Here is a 24,500-nt window from a genome sequence, read left to right on the forward strand (position 1 = left end):
ACCAGTGGCGAGCGGGCAGCAGCTGCTCAGGCCCATCACTCTAGAGCCCTGGGCAGCCTCGCCCCCCAGCTCAGCCAGCTCTTATTGTTTCCACATTGGCCCGGGAGACACACTTCTGCATTTTGAGGAGGTCCCTGCTCCCCTTTGCCATGGTCCTTTCCCCCTCAGCCTGTTTTCCTAGGAGGCCCTGGTGCTCTCCTCCTCCCCACTTTCTGGGATTCTCCACAACATAGATGAGCCTCCTTTCCCACCCCACCACTGCCCGCTCCCTCCTCCTGGGCTCTGGTTCCGTCAGCAGGTCAGAACCTGCCTCCAGATCAGTCAGGAGATCAGATGGATCCCAGGGGCGGGGAAGCTTTCACCTGAAAGCCAGGGAGCATGTTCCAGTGGAGACCAGTGCCTAGCATAGTGCTGGGAGAACTAGAGAAATGCTGTTGGCTAAATGAGTTAGTGATGGCCGGCTCTAGACAGTGCCTGAGGAGCTCTGGGGCCTGGAGAGACTGGGCTGGCTCAAGGAGAGTATGCGTGTATGCTTGTGTGTGCGAACGAGAGAGACTGGAAACATAGTCCCGGGACCAGGGTCAGTGTGAGCTACGTGTCCGCAGCTGGCAGACCAGGCTGATGGCCCAGCCCCTGGGTGGCCAGCAGAAATGAACCCAGGGGACAAAGACTGAGATGGGGGCCTCTGCCAGGGAAGGAAGCAAGTGGGAGGCAAACCTCAATAAGAGCAGGTTCAGGGCTCGGGTGCCTCAGAGGGGCTGGAGGGAGAAGAAGTCCAAGCAATAGAGGTGGGGCAATTCAGTGAGGCTTCTGATTCACCTTCTCAGGGGCACAGCGTGGAGAGGAGGCAGCCCCAGGTCGGAGGAGCTGGGTTCTCTGACAGGAAACTCCTCACCAACCTGACCAGGAATGTGGGGCAGAGTGGGGAGTTGAAGCTGAAGAAGTGCAGGATTGAGAGTCCATGCAGCCCCTCCCGCCCTCCCAGAACATGGGCCAGAGGCCCCTCTCGGCCCCCCAGATCACCTGTGAACCATGGACTATGGGCGATGGCTATTGGGCGATGTGGCCGCAAATGTCCCTTCCAACCCTTCTGACACCTCTCTCCGCCCTGCTTCTGTCCGTGCTGTGGCCCACTTCTTGCCTCCGCACTGTCGGGGTTCCCACTTGGCCCCAGGCTGCTGGCTCTGCCCCAGCTGGCCCAGGGCTCCCCACCAGGTAACCTCCTCCAATCTCCGCAGACTCTAGATTGTAAATGGAGCCAGCAGATCCAGCATAACCAGGAATTCTCCTTCTTCCCCCTCCACTCCCCTCCCCACCACCCCCCTGTTCCCCCTACCTGCTGCAGCAGGAAGGGGGTGAAATCTGACCTTGGACAGTGCTGGGCAGTGTAATGGGGACAGCTGCTCTCTCACTCTCACTCCATGTATTGGGCCCCTTCCTTCTGTCCCTCTGCCCCTCCTTCCCTCCCTCCCTCCCTCCCAGCACCAGCCTCTGATCTCACCCCTCCCTAGCTCGCACAGCACATGTGCTGTCACTCAGCCAGGCCACCGTTTTATTTTAGCTTGGAGCTGGAGACCTCAGACAGAGACCCAGGCGCCCCGGACCGAAGCTTGTGTCCCCTGTCCTCCCGATGTGGCCCGGTACCCCTGTCCAGCCCCAGCCGCCTGCTTCTGCCAAGATGGGCATCTCACTCCTGCTTGCCCTCTGCCTCATAGCTCAGGTAGGAGACGCTCACCCTGAATGAGTCGGGTAGGGACTCCGAGGTGGATGGGGGAAACCCTCAAAGGGTCAGAGCGGCGCTGTTGGGGGGTGGGATCGGGGTTCGACTGGCACTTTGACACGGCCAAGGCTGAAGCGGGGCCTTGGGTTGTGTCCGCGTCTGCCAGTCAGTGCCCTGACTCTGGGGGCCGAGAGGTGGACGGCCTGGGCAGAGGAGCCGCAGGAGCGTGGGATCTCTGGACGCTGCACTCCGGCTTGGCGAGGGAGGATGGAGGACGGAGGATGGGGCAGAGGGCAGGCCTGCAGGGGAGAGGGGCTGGTGGCCCCCACAGGGCAGGAAGAGCCTCATGGAACCATGAGGGAACCTGAGCCAGACGCTCTCCCTGTCCCCACCCAGCAGGGAGAGGGCAGTTGGAGGGAAGTGGAGAAGGTTTTCGGTGGGTAGAGGCTGGAGGGGAATGGGGGAGAGGAAGGTTGTGCGGCCAGTCTCAGCCTGAGGCTCACGGGGAAAGGGGCAGTTGGAGGGCACTGGGACTGCTCAGGGGAAGCAGTCTTGAAGACTATAAACTCAATGTGGGCAGAGAACAGTTCTACCAACTCCAATAATAATAATAACAATGGTAATTGCTAAGCGCTTCTATGTGCGAAGCACTGTTCTAAGCGCCGAGCACTGTTCCCAAGTCTTAGTCCAGTGCTCTGCACACAGTAAGCACTCAATAAATATGATTAATTGATTTACTGATTGATTGAAGGAAGGGGGAAGAACAAATGCTGCTTCCCAGAGGTTGGACAGTGGCGCCCAATAATCCCTCCTTGAGTCAGAGGGTCTTGGGCAAACTCTTCCCACGATCCAAGCCAGAACCCGGGAAGGAGGGGACTGGAGGGAGGTGGGGGTGGGGTTGGAGCTGGGGCCAGGACCGAGGCTGGGGCTAGGGCCCGCCTCTCTCCAGTGAAAGACTTGGTCTGCTGTGTGCCCTTGGGCAAATCACTTCACTTCTCTGTGCCTCAATTACCTCATTTGTAAAATGGAGATTTAGACTATGAGCCCCATGTGGGACAAGGACTGTGTCCAATCTGGTCATCTTGTATCTACCCCAGTGCTTAGAACAGTGCTTGGTACATACTAAGCACTTAACAAATGCCATCGTTATTATTGGCTTTTTTTGGATAGCATTTATTAAGCACTTACTATGGGCGAAGCACTGTTCTAAGCTCTGGGAAGGTTACAAGGTAATGAGGTTGTCCCACAGGGGACTCACAGTCTTTAATCCCCATTTTACAGATGAGAGAACTGAGGCCCAGAGAAGTGAAGTGACTTGCCCAAAGTCACACAGCTAAGTAGTGGAGCCGGGATTTGAACCCATGATCTCTGACTCCAAAGCCTGTGCTGTTTCCACTGAGACGCTGCTTCTCCCTGAGCCCATAACTGAGAGCTTTACTGTCTACATCTCTCCACACCGAATATCTTGGCTAAGGGTCCCTGTGAGGCTGCGTCAGGTCCGAGGCAGAATCACTGAGAAGACCACGCAGGCCTCAGGTCGCAGCCCACCAGAAGTCCCCGCCTAAATCAGATGCTAACCAAGCAGGCCTGTGAACCCCGCGTGCTCATACCCCAGCAAGTGGGTTAGAGCCCAGAGGGTCCAAAGTCTCTGAAAACTGGCTCCCAGACTTAGAAATCCCCCCTCCTGCTGCCCAAAGGCAGCTGGCTCTGGGGGGAGGCCGGCAGCTGGAGCACTGTGACGTGACTCTGTGCCTGATGCTTTCGGCTCACAGATGGATGGGCTGGGGACCCTATAGCCCCACCCCGCCAGCTGGCCTCAGCCCCAGGAGCTGCCCGATCACTCCAGACCCTCCTGTATGAATTCCTGACGCCCCCTCCCCAACTCCCGGCCCTCCCACCCCACCCCATTCCACTTCTCTGGGGTTTCTACTGAATGGGGAGGTGGAAGGGAAATGCCCAAGCTCTGAATGCAATCTATGCCCCGACTTCCCAACCCTGTCAGCCTGGGTCCCTGACATTCCCTCTCTTCCCTTTCCCCACCCACCCTCCCTCTGTGGCAGTATCAATCAGTGGCAGTACAATGCTCTGCACACAGTAAGCACTCAATAAATACGATTGAATGAATGAATGAATGGCATTTAATGAGTGCTTACTGGGCACAGAGCAGTGTATTAAGCGCTAGGGAGAGTACAGTACAATAGTGTTGGTAGACATGATCCCTCCCTCAAGGAGACCAGTGCATTGTAAACTTTCTGGGCTGGACTACCAGTGAGTCAGTCAATCAGTCAGTCATATTTATTGAGTACTTACTGTGTGCTAAGCACTGAACTACCCTGAGGGTTTCCACTCAATGCTGGAAGGGCCCGAAATGGTGGCTTTCTGGCTTGTTGGCTCTTGGAAGCCCATCCCTTCCCAGTCCTCCGAAATCTCTGTCTCTTTTTCATCTTCACTCTCAAAATGAAAAGTTGGTCCCTGGCCTCAGCCATGCCCTGCCTCCTCCACTTCAGCAGGCTTCTTCCTGCCTCCCTGCTTCTCTGGGAGTTTCTATTGAAGCCTTTGGGTCTTTGCTTGGGACTGACCCCTCCTGGTCCTTGCAGCCCCTTCTCTTCTTGGCCCCCCTGCTACAGAGAAGAGTATGGGGACCCAGCATAACCAGGTACTTGCTGAGCTTGAAGAGGAAACAGGTTGGGGGCAGGAGCACAGGCCGTGGGACAAGTATCTTCCTCCTGCAGGAGGGTGACCTAAAGGATTCTCCATTCCAGAGTGGATCCTGGGGTCCTCCTCCCTGCCCCAGACCCCCCAGGGACCAGTCTGAGGTTCTGTTTGCTCCAGGTGGAGTTTGGAGTTCAAGTCAGAGTAGCGCAGAGCTTCCAGGTCAGTCTCCCCGCCACCACCCACAAAGGCTGGGGATGAACCTGGCTAGACCAGGCCCCATAGGCTGTTTTGGGTGCCCACTCCCAGCCTCACCCATCTGGACATTCCCTGGGAAGCCCTCCCTCAGTCCCCCCGGAGCCTGGCCTGGGAGGAGGTGGGACTCAGAAGGTGGGACGCTTAGCCCCAGCTTGGAGCAGGCAAAGCCTGTGTGTCCTCCGAGCTCCTGCAGTGGCAGCCAGCAGAGCAGAAAGCAGGAGATTAGATTACCTCCTCCCAAGGGGTGTCTAGCAGATGCCAGGACCACCAACAACAAGGGGCTCCAACAGCTGGTCACCCACAGAGCCGGCCAGGATCCCTGGGACTCCATTCTCCCCTTGAGGAGGTCAAGCACCCCAAGATCCAGAGCTGCCCCTGAGGTGCAGGGCCCAGGACATTCTGACGGCGGAGGGTCTGTTGGCCAGGGTGGTCGTTCCCCCCTGCGGCCTACTACCTTACTGCCCTGGCAGGCTGGAGCCCTGATGCCCTCAGTAGATCTCCTTCCATCTGTGCCCAGGTCACAGGACTTGGCCTCTGGCCCCAAGACCCATCCTAAATTTGCTCCTCCCAGCTGTGTTTCCAGAAGGTGGACTCTAGACTGGTAGCTCCTTGCAGGCAGGGAATGTGTCAGTTATATTGTTATATCGTACTCTCCTAAATGCACATGGTAAGCGCTCAAATGCACACGGTAAGCGCTCAATAAACACGACTGACTGGCTGAATGGACAGGCACACCTGAGGGTCTATGCCCGATCTATAGTCTGTCATGGTTCTGGAGGCGAGAATAACCAACCAGGGCTGTGGCTGGGGAGAGCGGTCTTTCCTGGGACCCATCTACAAAGGCTGACTGAGCTGCTGCTTCTGCCTTGAGTTTGGGGCTCCCCAAGGCACGGAGGGCGTAGTTCTCTTGACGGGCCAGAGACTGAGGGACAGTGTAGCCTGGAACCCCCTTCTCCAGGCTGGCCCAGCCTTGCCCCTCACCAGGGTACCAACAAGCCCATCCACACTCACACTCCGGCTATAAATGGCCTGGGCTTGGGGGACAGCTGAGCCCATTCTAAGCATTCCTGCCGGCTCCCACCCTGCTCCAGGAGATGGTGGGGGAAGGCGGGGAAGTGGGATGGGGAGGGGGGTCAGCTGGAGAGGAGGGAAAGGAGTGAGCAGTGAGAGGGGTCAAGGAGTGGTGATGGTGATGTGGGAACCCAAATGCCCATTCCTCTCTGCAAACTGAATTTTCTCTGCAGCCAGGGAAACAGCCCAACAGCCTCGGCTGTTGGCAGGAGAACTGGCCACAGGGCAGGAGTGATGAAGGCCAGCAGACACTGTCTGAGCCTCTAGGCGCTCCTGCCCCATGGGGCTGGATGGGTAGGGGTTGGGTGGTGGGATGGGCAGGGAGAACATGGGGGGACAGTGAGGGACAGAGTGTACGAGTTACCTGGGTGAGGAGGTGTTTGGGTACCAGAGTGTGATGGGAAGCCCCCACCCTGGGCCACTATCCAAAGCAATGCAGGTGCCCACTTGCATGGAGAAGTGTGTCCTTGCTAAGGTCACCTGTGTTTGCCCCTTCCCAATGCCTGACAACATAAGCAAGGTTGGCCGGCTGAGAACCCTGAGAAACCTAACCCAGAAACTCGCCATGGGTCTCCTCCGTGCACTGGGATCTGACACCTTCCAGGTGGGCTAGAGTGGCCAATTCAATGCAGGGAGGATGGGAGTGGGGCCCACCTGCCCGCTGGCTGGATGCCCTGGCTGTGGGTCTGCCCCTGCCCATGTGGCGCCACCCAGGCCATGGCTCCCAAGGAGATGGGGAGGGGAAAAAGAAAGGAGAGAAGGAGAAGGAGGGAGAGGAGATGGAGGGTGCAGCATTTAGATAGATCAGGTCTCTCATAGCAGCAGGCACACATCTTCTGGGAAGGGGGCGGCCAACAAATGTTCATTCTGAGCAGGACTTTCCCAAACAGGCCCGTCCCCTCCCTGCCCAGCACAGCCTCTGGCCTGGGAGTCAAGAGTCCTGCCAAGATTCTGCGGCTGGCTTCCGGCTTCCCTCTGACCCTGTAAACTCTGGCTGTGGGCAAGTCAGCACCGAGTGGCTCTCCCAGGCCCAGCAAACTGGGAGCATTGGCTCCCGGCCAGCCAACTGGACGGCAGGAATTCTGGGCTGCTGAGGCCAGCACCAGGGAGGGGAGTGAGGAAGAGGGGTTGGAGGCAAGGAAGAAAGGAGGTGGAGTCTCTTCCCCTGCACCCCTGCACCCCCAGGTCTAAAGACCTAGATTTGGTCCTGCAGTCTGCCCTGCAAGATCTGGGTGCGAGTCTTGGGCCCTGAAGGTACACACCAAAAGCCAAAGGCTCTTTCCATCCCTTCTCCCAACTTACTGGTCCAAGAAATGCAGATTCAGAAGCTCCCAGGCCCTGACGGTGTCCATATGGCCTCCCCACCCTTCCCCATCACCTCGGGAACTTACCCCAGATGCCTTCCTGGCTGTTGTGGGCCCTTGGGTTCCAGTCCGTGGTGGTATGGATGGAGGAGGAAGAGGAAGAGAAGGAGGAGGAGCAGGAGGAGGAGGCTGGGGCCCGGGGCTGCCAACACCTCAGCTTTCCCAGCCCCCAGCCCCATTTCTGGGAGGTGGACAAGGAACCAGAGATCATGGTCTGAACTTTGACTTGCACCTGGGGCCATGGGGCCTGGAGGCTGGACCACCAGCAGGATGAGCAGGAAGGTTCGATGTTGAACCCGAGATGAGGCTCCAGGGTGGCTTCTCCCCGCACGCCCAGCCCCGTTCCCCTAAAGGGCTCCAGCCCCATTGGGCAGATCCAGGCTTATCCCGGGAAACACCCACAGCCCCAGAATGCGGAGGGCCCAAAGTTGGGCCGGAAGGTCACGCGAAATTAAGTGGTGCTAGCTTGGCCAGCCACTGAGCAGGTGGGTGTCTGGTCACTCCCAAATTTGGCTTATTCCCAACTGGTGACGAGGTGGGGCAGAGAGGATCCCCCTCTGCCACCCTTGAGCCCCAGGTTCATCTGGCCCACCCCCTAGAAATGGCTTCTGCCCTGCAACACAACCTCTATTGGCAATTTGCAACCCACCAGCCAGGAAGGTCCCCAGTCTGCTGTCATTTCTGATTCGTTCCACTGAGGCCCTGAGTCATCGGCCATGTAATTGGGTCTCGCCTGTTAGGAAGGAGAGCCCTGTGGCCTGACCCTCCTCTCTGCTGGCAGAGCCTGGCTGGGGATGGGGGGTGGGGGTGGGGGGGCCGGGCTCCGCCATCTGGGGAAAGACTTGAGGATGGAGTTGCCCCTGCAGGGAGGAACCGGGGCCCAGCTGTCACATTCCCGGTTCCAGGGGAACCAATTCCCAGCCCTCCCTTTCCCAACAGCTCTCAGGGTTGATTGTCTTTGACTCTGCCTCGCCACCCCCGCCCCCGCCACTCACCCTGCAGATCCGAAGTGACTCTCACCAGGATGAACTCAGTCCCCTTAGCAGTCCGACTGGAGGGCAGGACTGCTCCTCCTGGCTCCATGGTGGGCGAATGGCTACATGAAAGGCTCCCTTCCATTTTGACAGGTTCTCCGTCTCCCTGGGAGAGGTATTCAGGTTATCGTTCTTCCCATTGTGCGGGTCCAAAGACTGAGGCGCCAAGAAGGATGCTGAAGGGCTCTTTGCCCCTGAACAGTTCTTTCAGCTTGGGGTGGGGTTGGGTGGGTGGGAGGACGGGGGGCGTGATACAGTGCCCAAACTGGTCCTCTTCCCAGAGTAGGGCGGCCAGTAGTCTGTTTCACACCCTTCAGTCCGGCTTCTCCCCAGTCTAGTTCCAATCAGGCACTTCTCTCCACAGAACTTCACCCTGATCTGGGAGAGGGACACAGAGACTCTGGAGCAAAAGAGGGCTTCGAGGGCTCCCTTCTTCCCCAGAAAAAAATGCTCTAATTTGCACAAAACTCACAGACTCTCAGAAAGTGGCACCTGTGCTGCCATTACGTCATCTGCATGCCCGGCATGCCATATGTCTCCGAGGCTGACATCTAAGAGGCCATCAGTGACCACCCCCCTTCTAAACCCTTAACGTCCAGAGAGCCAGAGGTGATCTGGGTGGGCGGGAATGCCCTTCAGTTTAAGGCAGGGCCCCGAGGCTGGTCTGAGCAGGCCCTCTGATGACCCTGCTGTGCCCTCCTGCCCACATCCTCCCTGTCCAGGCTGGGGCTGGGTGCCAATCACAGGCAGAAAGTATTTGCTGAGCTCACAGCGTTGGTAGTTCTGGGCACAAGGGAAGCATGTTAACTAGCCTTTTAGGAACCCATGGTGTAACGGGAGAGAAAGACCAACCAACTTCCAGTTACAGTGAAGCTGCCGGGCAAGCTTCTGGGGAGCGTGGGAGTCAAGTGGTTGTGGGCTGTCAATTGGGTTGACGGGGTGGGGTCTCCATTACAGTGACCAAATTTGGGTTTGAGAATATGGGCTGCCAGCTGCAGGCAAACTTCCCACCCCACCATTCTCCAAGCTTCCCCTCCACGTCTGCAGAGAGCTGAGCCACGGACTCTCTCGGGGTGATCGGGTGGAAAAAAAAATCAAAGTCGTTCTCTCTTTATTCCCTTCTTACACACATGCACACCCACACACGTCCTCCCCCCAGAGTCCCCCATTAGTTTGGGTGGGGTGGGAGAGCACGCTGATTGCTGTGAGCTGCGCTGAATCCCCGCATGGCCATGGAGACTCCAGGCTGCAGCTTTGAGGTCAGAGGCCGGAGGTCACATTTCAGGGTCGGGCAGCAGCTGCCGTGGGACCAAGAAGCAAATTCCCCTCTGAGCAGATGCTGCGGGGGCTGAGATGCACCAATCTTCCGGAGCAGTAGAACCAGGCTTCCTCACCCGCTCCCATTGGGATGCCAGGGTCCAGCATTGCCTCTGCCCACCCTCTTCCTTCCCTGATGCTACCAGCCAGAGAGGAGCATTTCCGTTAGGCTATTCCCAGCCCAGCCTGTCTGGGCATTAAAGTAGAAGTGCCCAGCAGGCAGGGGCCCTGTCATTTACATTAGCTTGGAACGGTACTGCACCGCACCATACCGGAAAAGCTGGCTCGATCTCGCCTTCAAAGTACCGTCATTCCTGCCATCTCCTCTGTCCTCCTCTATTCCTGGCAAGTATGTGGGCAGGGAAGGAGAGCATGCAGAAATGGCAAATGGGGAAAATGAGGCAGAAGGAGGGTGACCTTTCCAAAATCACATAGCAGCCACCGGCAGAGCCGGTCTCCCAATCCCAGCATGTGCCACCCGCTGGGCCAGTTCTCCTCCCCCCTGCTACCCTAGAGCTAGGACTGAGGGCCACAGCAGGAGACGAAGTTCAGAGGAGGGGTTTCGGCCTATTTTTGGAACATCCCGTTTCCCCTACCTTGACCAGAGGAGGTTTGGAGGGGAGTTCGTACCAGTTCCTTTGGATGGAAGAAGCTCCTTGGGAGTCTTATCGGGACAAGGAGGTTATGTTAGTGTTTTTCTTCCTTAAACCCCACCCTCTCCTCTGCCCCAAGCCCCCCACCCTGTCCCCTGTCCTTGGCCAGAGTTCTTTTCCCAGAAAGTGCCAGCTAAAGATTTAGGTCACGGGTACCCCTGGAGCCATAGAGGGGCATTTTAGAGCTGGTTTGAGGCCTTCTCCGCCGCTGAGGATTCCTGGATGTCAGAGGGCCCCCGGAGAGGTGACTAAGGTGACACCATCTAGTTGGATCATGTTTCCCTCCCGGGAGCCTGAAGCCTTGACTGGTGCCTGGGGCGGGAGGGGGAGGGAATGGGGGGCTCTGGAAGCTTCTCTTCCCTTCCTCCCCTCAACCAGATCCCAGGCCCTGAGTAACTCTTTCCGTGCATGATGACTCTAGTAAACATTCCACCCTTCTGCCTATCAAAAACAAGCTAGGGGAAATCGTCCAAATACTATGACTTAAAAGGGGAAGGTGAAACACGTAGGGCTTCTCAACCCAAATGACGGACCCCATTGTCAAGCAGTCAGTAACATTTAATTCATTCATTCATTCATTCATTCAATCGTATTTATTGAGCGCTTACTGTGTGCAGAGCACTGTACTAAGCGCTTGGGAAGTACAAGTTGGCAACATATAGAGACGGTCCCTACCCAACATTGGACTCACAGTCTAGAAGGGAGAGACAGAGAACAAAACAAAATATATTAACAAAATAAAATAAATAGAATAAATATGTACAAATAAATAAATAAATTTAATGATATTCTCACCCTAACCAAATATCAATACAAAGAAGCAGTGCAATCTGCGAGTCAGGAGAACCTGGGTTCTAGTCCTGGCTCTGCCATTTAGTAATAATAATAATGATAGTATTTGTTAAGCGCTTACTATATGCCAAGCACTGTTCTAAGCGCTTGGGGAGATACAAGGTAATCAGGTTGCCCCACGTGGGGCTCACAGTCTTAATCCCCATTGTGCAGATGATGTAACTGAGGCACAGCGAAGTGACTTGCCCAAAGTCACACAGCTAAGTGGCATCACTTGTCACTGACAAGTGACAAAGGTCTGCTGTGTGTCCTCGGGCAAATCACTTCACTTTTCTATGCCTCAGTTTCCTCATCTGTAAAATGGGGATTAACACAGAGAGCCTCATGAGGGACAGGGACTGTATCCAACCTGATTATCTTGTATAATAATAATAATAATATGACAATCGTTAAGTGTTTACTATATGCAAAGCACTGTTCTAGCTTGTATCTACCCCAACGCTGAGTACAGTGCCTGGCATATGGTAAGTTCTTAACAATTACTATTATTATCATTATCAAATACCATAAAAAAAGAAACTCAAACTCTGACAGTCTTCACTGCCTGAGCCAGAGCCTTCCCTCCTCCCCCTCCGACTTACACACTCTCTCGCTCGGCCCTGCCTGCGGCTCCCGAGGGCCAAACAGGCAAAGGAGGCTGCAGGGAAGAAGGGGCCTCCTCTTCATTCCCAAACTGCCACTTGACTGCTGTGTGACCTTAGGCAAGTCACTTCTCTGGGCCTCAATGTCTTCCTCTGTAAAATAGGGATTAAGATTGTGAGCCCTATGTGGGAAAGGGACTGTGGACAACCTGATTAGATTGTAGCTACCCCAGCACTTAGTACAGTGCCTGACACATAGTAAGTGCTTAACAAATGCCATTAAAAAAAAAAACCAAGCCCAGCAGCTACTAGTTGCAGCTGTGCTGACTTGAATATCTCATCCTGGCAGGGCTCCTCCCAGCTGCCGGGCCCCTCCTGGCCTTGGGAGGCGGCGGGGAAGACCCCAATTAGTTCACATTGACGTTTGAATAATAGTAAGAGTGTTTATTACTGTGTGCAGAGCACTGTATTAAGCACTGGGAGGGAGGAATTAGATATAATTCCTGTCCTTTGCAGGGATTCACAACCTAAAGAAAGCAGGGCTTCTTCCTGGCTGGGGTTAGGGAGGGATGTAGTAGAGGAGGTCAGCATTATAAGCACCAACTCTTAAAGGTCCAGAGAATATAGAAAATGCTTATTGTGGACCCCAGATTACAGTAGCTGCTCTTACTTGCACTTGGTTCTGGCCCCCTACGGCTGTTGAAATTCACCCCCACAACCCTCAGCACTTACATACATATTGGTAATTCATTTGGATTGATGTCTGTCTCCCCTGTTGGACTGAAAGGTCTCTGTGAGCAGGGAACATGTCTGCTAACTCTGTTATACTGTACTCTCCCAAGCGCTTAGTATAATGGTCTGCACACAGTAAGCACTTAATAAATATCCATTAAATAACTGATTACTTCCAACCACCACTGCTTCTCCCAACACCCGCTGAGTTGCCCGGATTCACGCACCTCAGGGCTAAGAGGCAGGGCCCCAGTTCTTTCCTACCCTCCTTGCAGTCCTCCAAAGGGAGAATGGTAATAATAATAATAATAATAATAATAATAATGGCATTTATTAAGTGCTTACTATGTGCAAAGCACTGTTCTAAGGGCTGGGGAGGTTACAAGGTGATCAGATTGTTCCACGTGGGGCTTACAGCCTTAATCCCCATTTTACAGATGAGGTAACTGAGGCACAGAGATGCTGACTTGCCCAAAATCACACAGCTGACAAGTGGCAGAGTTGGGATTTGAACCCATGACCTCTGACTCCAAAGTCCGGACTCCTTCCACTGAGCCACCCTGTTCTGGCTGAGCCACGTCAGCCACTGAGCCATCCTGTGATGCTCCTTCCCCCAACAGACAAGAGAAGATAGAAAAGCCTTTCCCCCTGCTTTCAGCCACTGAGCCATCCTGTGATGCTCCTTCCCCCAACAGACAAGAGAAGGTAGAAATGTCTTCCCCCCTGCTTTGAGACCCTTGAAGGGTAGCTTTTAGTTGTCAGTCAGTCAATCATATTTATTGAGTGCTTACTGTGTGCAAAGCACCGTATTAATTGCTAGGGAGGGTATAATAAAGCAATAAACAGACACATGCACTGCCCATGACTAGCTTCCAATCTAGAGGGAGAGTCTTGTCTTGTCTTATGCTATCGAGTCATCTCTGACCCGTAACAATACCATGGACACATCACTCCCAGAAGGCCCCACCTCTATCAGCAATCATTCTGGTAGTGTATACACAGAATCTTCTTTCTTAAAAATATGGAAATGGTTTACGCACTGCCTCCTTTCACGCAGTAAACTTGAGTCTCCGTCCTCGACTCTCTCCCTCGCCGCTGCTGCCCACCACAAGGGAGTTTTGACTTGTGGCAGATTGCCTTCCACTCGTTAGCCACTGCCCAAGTTAGGAATGAAATGGGTATGCTTCTGTTTGACTCTCCCTCCCATAGTCAAGACTGTTACAGTACTGGAAACTCTCCAGTTGAGACACTGGGCGGGATGGGAGGGGGGCGACATTAGTATAAAGCAGCATGCTTAGTATTAGAAACAGCGTGGCTCAGTGGAAAGAACACGGGCTTTGGAGTCAGAGGTCATGGGTTCAAATCCCAGCTCCGCCAATTGTCAGCTGTGTGACTTTGGGCAAGTCACTTCACTTCTCTGTGCCTCACCTGTAAAATGGGGATTAAGGCTGTTAGCCCCCCCTGGGACAACCTGATTACCTTGGAACCTCCCCAGCGCTTAGAACAGTGCTTTGCACATAGTAAGCATTTAATAAATGCCATCATTATTATTATAAATAAATTAATTACAGATATATACATAAGTGTTGTGGGGATGGGAGAGGGGATGAATACAAGGAGCAAGTAGAGGTGACAAAGAAGGGAGTGGGAGAAGAGGAAAGGAGAGCATAGTCAGGGAAGGCCTCTTGGAGGAGCTGTGCCTTCAGTTGGTCTAAACCGGGCCAGGAGAGGGAGGATCCAGGATTGTAGGAGGGAGAAGTTTCCTGCAACTCCAGAGGTCATAACTCTTTGGACGCTTTTCCACCAGGAGCTCGGTTTCTCTGAGGAGACACCCCCAACTCGGTTCCCATGGCGCCGGCCTGCAGGGCTGAGCCGAGCAAAGAGAGCCTGGGTCATCCCGCCGATCAGCGTGTCTGAGAATTACAAGAGGCTCCCTTACGCCCTGGTACAGGTGAGCCCAGTACACAACGGCAAAGACCAAAGCCATTGGACCACAACCAGGCTGACCATCAAAGCAAATGATGCCCCCAGTCCACATTTGGCTCAGAAAAGTGGTCTTGACATAGCAAAGCCCTCTGGGAATTTATCTGGCACTTCCCTCGTTCCCAAATGACCCACCCCTCCTTCCTTGCTGTGCCCAGCCACCCTCATCCTCCTACCCCTCTCTGTTCCAGCAGGCCCAAAGACCCAAACTTCGGGTCAGGGCAAGGTCCTTGCCCGCTGCCCACCACATTTGGCCTCTTTTGGTTTGCCCACACACCCAATCCCCCTCCCACTCCATTTCCCATTGGACAGATCAAGTCAGACAAGCAACAACCGGGAGGAGTCATCTACAGCATCAAGGGCCCCGGTGTAGATGAGGAACCCAAGGGCATCTTCTCCATTGACAAGTTTACCGGGAAGGTCTTCCTCAACGCCATGCTGGACCGGGAGAAGAATGACCGCTTCCGGGTAAGAGCGGGTGCACAGATGTCTGTTCCATCCGGGTGTCCAACAGGCTCCCTCTGCTTCCCTGCTGCTCTGCATCTTATTCCCCTGATAGGCTTGGTGAGCCCCCGGGTCAGAGGAGCTGGGGACCTGGGGCCTGGCAGAATGGGAGACTACCCAGCCTGGCCCTGCCTGGCCCAGCCCCAGCCCCAGTTGCCACAGTGACAGCCAAACCTCTCTTTGCCCAGCTGAAGGCTTACGCCCTGGGCCTGGGCGGGACCACGCTGGAGGACCCCACCGACCTGGAGATTGTCGTGGTGGATCAGAATGACAATCGACCCCTCTTCCGGGAGAAGGTGATCACAGGCCACGTCCTAGAGGGAGCCATCCCAGGTGAGCCCTGCCGCTACCCGAGAAAGATGGGGGAACTGAGGGGCAGGAAACGAGGATTGGACCGTTTCCCCAGAACGGTCGGTGTCACGTTGGGGTGAAGGCCAGAGCTGGGGGGGCGGTTGGAGAGAATGGCACGTGAAGCCGGAGTCCAACGTCTTCAAAATTGAGGCCTGCCACTTTGCCCCAGGAGGATGGGGGCTGTGGCCCCAGGGCACCAGCTCCTTCTGACTCCTTAGTGGCGGCTTACAGAACATCACCAGCCCCTGGGAGCTCTGCCACCTGGAAGGGCAAACAATCACTCAGTGGTATTTACTGAGCACTTACCATGTGCAGAGCACTTGGAAGACTACAATATGAAAGTTGGTAGACACGTTTCCTGCCCCAAGGAGCTTACAGGCAAGAGGGGAAGACGGACATTAAAATAAATTTTGGATACGCACCTAGGTGCTGTGGGACTGAGGAGGGGGTGAAATAAAGGGTATGAATCGAAGTGCAAGAGCAATGCAGTGGAGAGGATGTAGGGGAAATGAGGGCTCAGTCAGGGAAGGCCTCTTGGGGAAGATGTGAATTGAGCTGTCGGCCTGCTTGCCTGCTCTCCCGCCCCTCTATTCCCCTCCTGCCAGTCAGACAGGGTCCGTCCTTGCCTCCTCTGGAAGGCTCCAGGCTGCATTAGTCCGGAAGCTCCCAGGGGACCCCGTCTTCCTCCCACAGGCACCTACGTGACCAAAGCCGAAGCCACGGATGCGGACGACCCAGACACGGACAACGCGGCATTGCATTACTCGATCCTGGAGCAGGGCGGGGCCGAGATCTTCAGCATCGACGGGAGAACCGGCGAGATCAGGACGGTGCAAGTCGGGCTGGACCGGGAGGTGAGGGACGAGGCCCCTGGATCTCAAGCAGTTGGTCCTGCCCTCCGGGGCCCAGCCATACAGGTCTGAGGGGCCGGGGCCCTAAAGCCTTTTTCATTCAATCGTAGTTATTGAGTGCTTCCTGTGTGCAGAGAACTGGACTAAGCGCTTGGGAAGTACAAATCGGCAACAGATAGAGATGGTCCCTACCCAACAACAGGCTTACAGTCTAGAAGGGCTTAACCAACTCCAGGGTCCTGCTGAACTATGCCGTGAGGGACAGGAGGGTGGGCTCCGTTTCTGGGTGAGGTGTGAGCCCCCAGTTTAGAATCTTAGAGTTGGAAGGGGCCTCGGGGTCTTGTCATCCAATCCTCTGCCTCCAGGAAAGCAGATGGCCTTCCCAAACAGGTGGTAGTTCTGTTCCCTCAGGACCAGAACCATGATGAGTCCCACCCTCGGGGAAATCAATCAATCAATCAATCAATCGTATTTATTGAGCGCTTACTGTGTGCAGAGCACTGTACTAAGCACTTGGGAAGTACAAGTCGGCAACACATAGAGACAGTCCCTACCCAACAGCGGGCTCACAGTCTAGAAGGGGGAGACAGAGAACAAAACCAAACATACTGACAAAATAAAATGAATAGAATAGATATGTAAAGTAAGATAAATAAATAGAGTAATAAATATGCATATATATATATATATATATATATATATATATATATATATATATATATACAGGTGCTGTGGGGAAAGGAAGGAGGTAAGATGGGGGGGATGGAGAGGGGGAAACAGTTCTTCAGGTCAGGTCACGGTTATCGACGGCCCCAACGAGCCCTTCAAGGTTGGCACCTGCACCCTTCTGAGCAGGACAGATGACCAAAACAGCAGACTTCCCCACTTCTCCCCGGGCATGGTCCCTGTCAGCCCAGGTTGGAAAGATCTTCCCTGCTTATTGGCTAGCGAGGCTTTCTGGAGGGAAGTATGGAATGCGGGAGTCCTAGGACTCTGAGGGTCAGAATAAAACATGACACTTGAGAGCAATTCTGGAGTGTAGGTCTCAAGAGGCAGAGCACATTCCTCAGCTGCCTTGTAAATGGAACCACCCCACCACCCCCAGTGTGCACACACATACACACATACACACTCACAGCCTAGTCCTTCCTATAACATCCTTCTCCTGGTTCCTCCAGCCCAGGAGAGGAAGTGTTTACTGATTCCAGTGGTGGAGTTCTGGCCTCCAGGACTGTCCACCTTCCTCCGTCTCACGGGCTCGCATGGGCTTTTCCCACACAGGTGGTCGGGGTTTACAACCTGACGCTGCAGGTGGCCGACTTACACGGCGATGGGCTGACCAACACGGCCACAGCGGTCATCTACATCGACGACGTCAATGACAACCCCCCAGAGTTCGAGAGTGATGAGGTACCGCCCGCCCCGCCTCCTCAGGGCTGGCTTTCTCCCAACTCCCCTTTCCGGTTGCCCCCAGGATTGCCCCCCACCATCCAGGGCACTCCCATTGTACAAGACCCAAAGAGGCTTCTGGTTCAATCCGGAGATTGGAGGAGAGGGGCAGGGACAGAACAGGACCAGCCTCAGGAAGGGTGCGGGAAGGGCAAGGGCAGATGTGATTGGGTCACAGCCGGCTGGTTGGGGTCAGAGCACTAACTGGCCATGGTATAACTCCCGAGAGCTACGTAATAATAATAATAATGATGGTATTTGTTAAGCACTTACTATGTATGAAGCACTGTTCTAAGCGCTGTGGGGGGATACAAGGTGATCAGGTTGTCCCATGTGGGGCTCACAGTCTTCATCCCCATTTTACAGATGAGGGAACTGAGGTTCAGAGAAGTTAAGTGACTTGCCCCAGGTCACACAGCAGACACATGGCAGAGCCGGGATTAGAACCCATGACCCCTGACTCCCAAGCCTGTGCTCTTTCCACTGAGCCACGCTGGTCTTTCGGATGGACTTCAAGAGGTCAACCAGCCCATTCCCCTGCCGTTTCTTCAAATAGCTTCATCTCTACCACCTGCTATCATCCCCTGATCTTTGTCTTCCTGATGTCTGACCCTCTTCCCAATTATCTCTGACCTAGAACTCCCCAGCTTCCCAGATTCCCTCCCTGTCCCAGAATGATTTCCGGAGCCTGCATGTGGATGGGGGCTGAGAGGTTCCCGTAGGAGGGAGAAGCAGCGTGGCTCAGTGGAAAGAGCCCGGGCTTTGGAGTCAGAGGTCATGGGTTCAAATTCCGACTCGGCCACTTGTCAGCTGTGTGACTTTGAGGAAGTCACTTCACTTCTCTGTGCCTCAGTTACCTCATCTGTCAAATGGGGATTAAGGTTGTGAGCCCCACTTGGGACAACCTGATCACCTTGTAACCTCCCCAGCGCTTAGAATAGTGCTTTGCACATAATAAGCACTTAATAAATGCCATCATTATTATTATTATTCCTTGAAGGTTTCTCCGAAACTCATCCCCAGGTTCCCAGACTCCCAAAAGTGGTCTTCTGCCTCTCTGCTCTATCCAGTGCTCCAGGTTGAGGCCTGGAACTGAATCTTGGGGCCTCTCATGTATGCCCTTGGCCCATGCTGTGGCCTCTAGACAACACTCTCCCTCATGCCAACTTGCCCAGAGCCCTGGTCTCTGGAGGGGAAGGCAGATGGGCTCCACCAAAACCTACACAAGCTCAGGCCTGACCCACCAGCCAGCCCCTGGCCTGAACTTGTGCTGCCGATAAGATGGGGAGCTGGGGTCGGGGCCCAGGGCCGGGATCCAGGAGGGGATTCATGACAGTTCTACGCTTGAGCCAGGAGGCTGGGGGCAAGCAGGACAGATGAGGCTGATGTTTAGGTTGCCCCGGGGGGGAGCAATGTCCCCACCTGAATACCATGGGACTGGGACCCCGGGTTGGGATCAGGAGGAAGCGTGAGCTGGAGAAACGGCCAGAGGAAGGACAGAGGAAAACCTGGCCAGCCATGGCTATGATATGTGAGGCATCTGTAGGGCTCGGGTCATTTGCGGACCCCTAGTTCCAGGAGACCAAGGTTCCAGTCTCTAGCTCTCAGCTTCCTTTTCCCTGGCCCCTACCCGGCCCCCAAGCTGCTGGGTTGAGCCTGGGTCTCGTGTCCCTTGCAGTTCTCCGTGGAGGTGGCGGAGGCCACCGCTGGGGTAGACGTCGTCCGGCTGAGCGTGCAGGACAGAGACCTGCCCGGCTCCCCCAACTGGGTGGCTGAGTTCACCATCGTGGACGGAGACCCCGAGGGGGCATTCGCCATCCGCACTGACCCCAAGACCAACGAGGGAGTCTTGTCTGTGGTGAAGGTGAGGCCAGTGGCAACTGCCCACACCCGAGCTGCAGGAGATCAGGGCTCACTGGCTCTCTCCCCTCCCGGGATCCAGAGGGCAGCTTCAGGCTGGACCCGAGGATGGTATCTCCATGGTCCTCACCCAGGCCTGCCTCCCCTTCTCCAGTGCCAGTTCTGAACCCCAGGCTGGAGCGGCCTGATTGCCCCTATGGGCGTGGGCAGGGGCAGGGGGAGGGTGGCTAAGGGGTTGGCACACCCTGAGGATGTTCCTCACCCTGGCCAACCTTGGTCTCCTCCGCCCCTCCCCACAGCCCCTGGACCACGAGACCAGGGAACACTACCAGCTCACAGTCTCTGTGCAGAACCCGGTCCCGCTCCAGGCCTCGGCGGCCCAGTCAGCCCGGGCCCTGGCCTCGGTCACGGTGAAGGTACAGGACGTGAACGAGCCACCCGTGTTCCACGGAAACCCCCGGCGGGTGAGCATGGCGGAGGGGGCCCCGGCTGGCAGTGAGGTCACCACCTTCTCCGCCAGTGACCCTGACTTCCAGCAACAGCAGCAGCCGCTCAGGTGAAGGGCCTGGGGAGTCGGGAGGACGCCCTCCTCAAAGGGCAAGCCACACCAGTGAAACAGCCCCACCAGTTCCTCAGCACTCCAGGGTCGGGGGGTGGAGGCCGATTTCCATCATCAGATGTGTCCTCAATTCTCAGCCTTCCTGGTTTTCTTCCCTGCCCCTACCCTCCCATCCATAGCCTCCTCTGGAGCTGCCCACCCCAATCTGAGACTCTTCAGCCCCCTAGGCCCGAGCTAGAGCGGGGGAAGTCAGCCTGATGGCGGGGGCCCAGACCTGGCTGCTGGATGCCCCAGGAGGGCGATTCCTCCCCACTCCACCGCCCAGGGTGACTCCCGACAGCTCCCAGGAATCTGCTCCCTGGCTGAGGTGGAAGGGACGTGAGACCGCTGGAAGCAGTAACCGGGACCTGAGGCAGACAAGTGGGATTGGCTCAGGGGCCTCGCTCATCAACCCCGCAACCCAGCCTAGCACACCTGTGTATTTGTGTGCGTGTGTCGGGCTGCGGGGGAGCAGTGTGGTGTGTGTGTTGTTGGTCACAGGTGGGGGATGGCAGCCCTCTGGGCCCCAGCTTTCCCATAAGCCAGGCCTCACACCTCCTGCCCTCCTCTAGTTATCAGAAGGACTACGACCCCGAGGACTGGCTCCTGGTGGATCGCCACTCGGGCAGGATCCAGACCAAACGGACCCTCAGCCACAAGTCCCCTTTCCTCAAGGACGGCTGGTACCGGGCCATCATCCTGGCCAGTGACAATGGTGAGGGGGAGTTGGAAGGGGACTCTGACCTGGGCCCCAGAGGGCCGGGGAGCTGGGGTCCTCATATGACATAGGCCTGGAGGCCAACCCGCAGGTTGGAGAGCGGGGAAATGGCTGGTCGTGACCGGGTGGTCTTGTTTCTCCACCCCCTATGTGTCCCCAGCCACTCCTGCCTGTACAGCCACGGGGACCCTGTCCATCGAGATCCTGGAGATTAACGACCATGCCCCTGTCCTCACACCACCGGCCGGGGCCCTGTGCAGAGAGCCAGGGCAGGGCGGCGGCCTAGTCCTGAGCGCCACAGACGAGGACCTGCCCCCTCACGGGGCCCCGTTCCTCTTCCAGCTCCACCCCAGCTTCCCCGAGCTCTCTCGCAACTGGACAATCAGCCCAGTCAACAGTGAGTAAGGGAGCCCCCTGCCCCACCTCACCCTCACCCCCGCCAGGCTCCACTCCCTCGACTTCACCCTTGGTTTGGGGGGTCCCTTCAGTGCTGGGGGCTCCTTGCTTGGGATCTGGATGGGAGATGCGGCAGAGAAGGGGTGGTGGCCAGAGGACAGCTTGGTGAAGGGAAACCCGGGCTGCTGGGTGAGGGGAAGACCCAGCCTGCAGGCTCAGGAGGGGAAAGGAGACCGAGGGTGAGTGTGGGGCAGGCCCCTGACCCGCCTCCGGGGCCATGAGGTGGCAGCGGGGAACCCAGGTGGGAAAGGCAGAATCACCTGGGCCACATCTGGCCCCACTCTGTGCCAGCCCCAGCCCCGACCCAGCTTTGTCCATTACCAGTGACCCACGCGATGCTACGGGTGCGGCCTGGGGGCCAGGAGGGGCTGTACACCCTGCCCCTGCTGCTCAGCGACTCAGGGCAGCCGCCACAGCAGCGGGAGCAGCTGCTCAACGTGACCGTGTGCCACTGCGGCGAAGCGGGCGGTTGCCTGCCCGAGGCCGCCGCCCTCCTCTCCGGGCGGGCCGGCATCAGCCTGAGCGCCCTTGTCATTGTGCTGACCAGCGTCATCCTCCTGTTGGGTAAGTGCCCGGCGCCCATCTCCCACCCCGTTACCCCACGGCTCACCCCACCCCCCGCCCACTGCCATCTCTACGTCACAGCACTGATCCTCCTCGTCGCCACTTTGGAGCGCTTCCGCCAGCGGGCACGGGAGAAGGGGCTGCTTGATGGCCTGCAGGAGGATGACGTGCGAGACAACGTCCTCAACTACGATGAGCAGGGAGGGGGCGAGGAGGACCAGGTGAACGGGGCAGAGGGTGGCCAGGGCACACAGGCCCCAGGGTCAGCGACGGGCAGCCCAGAGCCGAGTGGAAGGCCGGCCCGGCTCTCCAGTGCCAGCTGATGAGTGGGAAGGATGCCAGGCAGTGGGATTGGCCATGTCTCCGCGGCTCTGCGAGCAGAGGCAGAAATTGCAGGGGCAAGCCAGAGGGCAGGATGGAAAAGCTTAGCTGGGGGTGGAAAGGGCACTCTGGACTCCCAGTCTGCCCAGCCACTGCCAAAGCCCATCCTGCCACCCTAGGTGTTTTGAGCCGGGCCATCCTTGGGGTGAGGTTTGCTGGGGTCCCATATGGGCAGCGGGCAAGCGGAGCCTTCTTTCCAAAACACCCCAGCCCCATTCCATGAGGGCGGAACTCCTGCCTCTCGGGGCCTTGCAAACGGTCGCGTCCACGTGGCTGCCTTGGCCCGGCCCATCGTGGGGGCAGCTGCCAACTGACCGGGCGCTAACGTGGATGGGTGTGTCCCGCTCCATCACTCCATCCAGGATGCATATGATATAAACCAGCTGCGCCATCCCATTGCCGGACTCCCGCCGCCCTCCCCCCGGGCCAGGCCTGCCCTACGCAGAGATGCCCCCTACAACTTCACCGCCCCACAGCAACTCAGGAAACCACCCGCAGGACCCTCAGACATCGCCAACTTCATCAGTGACGTGAGTGTGGGTGGGGAAAGGACAGAGTGAGGGAAGGAAGGAGGTGATCAATAGGGGATCCAACTCCCCTCTGGCAAGCCCAGAGAGCACACGGGGACCAGCAGCTGCTGTCCCTCTCCAGGTCCAATAGGATGGACTGGGCTTAAACCACAGTGGGAGAGATTTCAGCTAGACATAAGGGAAATCTTTCCCGCCAGCAGAGCTGATTAAGCCTGGGACAGGGAGAGGAGGGAGAATGGGATGTGAGGGAGGGGGTGGGCCTGCCTATCAGCAGTCTATCCCCTTAGCTTCAGCATCACTTTACAAAGGGTCACCACTAACATGGGAGACAGGACCCCTCCTCCTTTCTCCCCATCTCTTCCCCTCCCCCCTTGCCCCGTGCAGTCTCAGAAGGCTGTGGGGATGAGACCTCAGTCCTGACTGCACACTCTGGTGAGGGAGCTGCTCCACATCTTTGTGACCCCTCTCATCCTCACCAACTGTGTCCTCTCCTGGGCTGGGCTATCTGGGCTTGACTACCACCACCTTTGGGCCCAAGAGCCAAGCAAGACAGGTCAGGAACAGGGTGGTGGCTACTCCAAGGAGGCAGTAGCCTCTAATTCCGCAGTGTGGCCTTGGGCATCAGGGCTCTGGCTCCTTGGATTCCCCTAGGCCCATCTGGGCCCTGCCTTCCCATGACCCCCAGTGTGTGACGCAAAGATTTCTCCATCACTCCTTCCCACTGGGGTGGCCTCCAGCCCAGCACTCGGCTCACACATGGCCCCCAGGGGCCGGGGTTCCCCTCAAAGAGCTGCCACTCTGACATGAGATGTCCGTCCTCTCGCCCCACACCCACCCGGGTGGTTGGCTTCCCTTGTCTCCCCTACTGAATGCAGTGAGCGACGGGCCCCCTGACCTGCCCCTCCCCTGACCAGCCCCGCTGCCCACAGGGTCTGGCGGTGGCAGACAGCGATCCCAGCGTCCCCCCCTACGACACGGCCCTCATCTACGACTATGAGGGCTCGGGCTCCCCAGCCGGCACGCTCAGCTCCATCCTGTCCAGCCAGGGCAACGAGGACCAGGACTATGACTACCTCAGCGACTGGGGACCCCGCTTCCTGAGGCTGGCCGACTTGTACGGGCAGTAGTGAGGGGCGGATGGGGCGCTCCCCCACCCCGCCACTGCTCTGTGCTCTGGGACCGAGGCCCTGATCAGCCCCTGTGACCTCCACCCGCCGGCTGGACGGCTGCTTCTATCCAACAGGCGCTCATTCAGCCCCACCTTTCCTGACCACCACATGATAGACAGGACCGTAGGGGCTAGGGGGACCAGACCCCGCCGAGCTAGGGGGCCCCGATCCAGCACAGAGCCCGGGGTGGGATGGACCTTCACCTCTAGGGGGTAAAGCAGGGGCCTGTGGGCAGCTTTAAGTTCCCCAGAGTAAGAACCGCCCTGCCCTGCCCAGACTCACCCCATCCATGGGTCCCCCACCTGCTGTCTGGGAGAGAGAGGAAAGGAGATGACAGGCAGGAGAAGGTCTGGTTGTAAGCTGGCTGGCAGGGAGATGGAGGGGCATGGAAACAGGGTGTGGGGGACTGGTGCCTGTTGAAGATCACCTAAGACCAAAGAGACAAGCAGTGATAGAGCCCAGAGTCGGGGATTAGACTCAGCGGCCGAAACCCAGAGAGCTGGCCTTTTAAGAGGAGGGTAAAAATTCAAACCAGAACAGTTCCACTTGGACCCATGCTTAAAGGAACAGGCACCCAAGGGGCACCCCCTCTCCCTGTAGCCATCCCCAGCCCAGGAGAATCAGAAGATCGCAGTGAGGGAAGGGTGAGAGGGGAGGGAGTGAGGAGCAAGATAGATCCCAAATACACCAGAATCCTGTGGTGGGGCCGGGGTGGCTATTCCCCCTCAGACAGTTTCCAGAGACCCCATGTGATGGTGGGGGCAGCAGCCTCCACTGAGGCAAGTTTGTATTAAAAATGGTAAAAGATATTTGTGTGCAGCACTGGGCTGGGATCTGCCACGCCACCCAGCC

The 24,500-nt window shown here is 56.8% G+C and overlaps 1 protein-coding gene across 1 annotated transcript; it reads left to right on the forward strand.

Moving 5' to 3' along the window:
• Positions 1-1,594: 1,594 nt before the first annotated feature.
• CDH15 (cadherin 15) lies at positions 1,595-24,455 on the forward strand. Its single transcript, XM_038753933.1, has 14 exons — positions 1,595-1,720; positions 14,042-14,185; positions 14,530-14,685; positions 14,910-15,054; positions 15,766-15,926; positions 17,205-17,333; positions 19,051-19,236; positions 19,532-19,788; positions 20,403-20,545; positions 20,709-20,945; positions 21,329-21,568; positions 21,650-21,789; positions 22,312-22,479; positions 23,409-24,455. Exons 1-14 carry the CDS (start codon positions 1,631-1,633, stop codon positions 23,604-23,606), a joined length of 2,394 nt encoding a protein of 797 aa, XP_038609861.1. The 5' UTR covers positions 1,595-1,630; the 3' UTR covers positions 23,607-24,455.
• The last annotated feature ends 45 nt before the right edge of the window (positions 24,456-24,500 follow it).

Source organism: Tachyglossus aculeatus, chromosome 11 (genome assembly GCF_015852505.1).
Source record: "Tachyglossus aculeatus isolate mTacAcu1 chromosome 11, mTacAcu1.pri, whole genome shotgun sequence".
NCBI lineage: Eukaryota > Metazoa > Chordata > Mammalia > Monotremata > Tachyglossidae > Tachyglossus > Tachyglossus aculeatus.

Bases quoted from the DNA above. Each gene is read 5' to 3' on its own strand.
- CDH15 (XM_038753933.1), top strand. From the start codon at position 1,631: ATGTGGCCCGGTACCCCTGTCCAGCCCCAGCCGCCTGCTTCTGCCAAG. The intron at 19,237-19,531 runs GTGAGGCCAGTG...CCCTCCCCACAG, and splicing joins GAGTCTTGTCTGTGGTGAAG to CCCCTGGACCACGAGACCAG. The intron at 21,569-21,649 runs GTAAGTGCCCGG...TCTACGTCACAG, and splicing joins CAGCGTCATCCTCCTGTTGG to CACTGATCCTCCTCGTCGCC.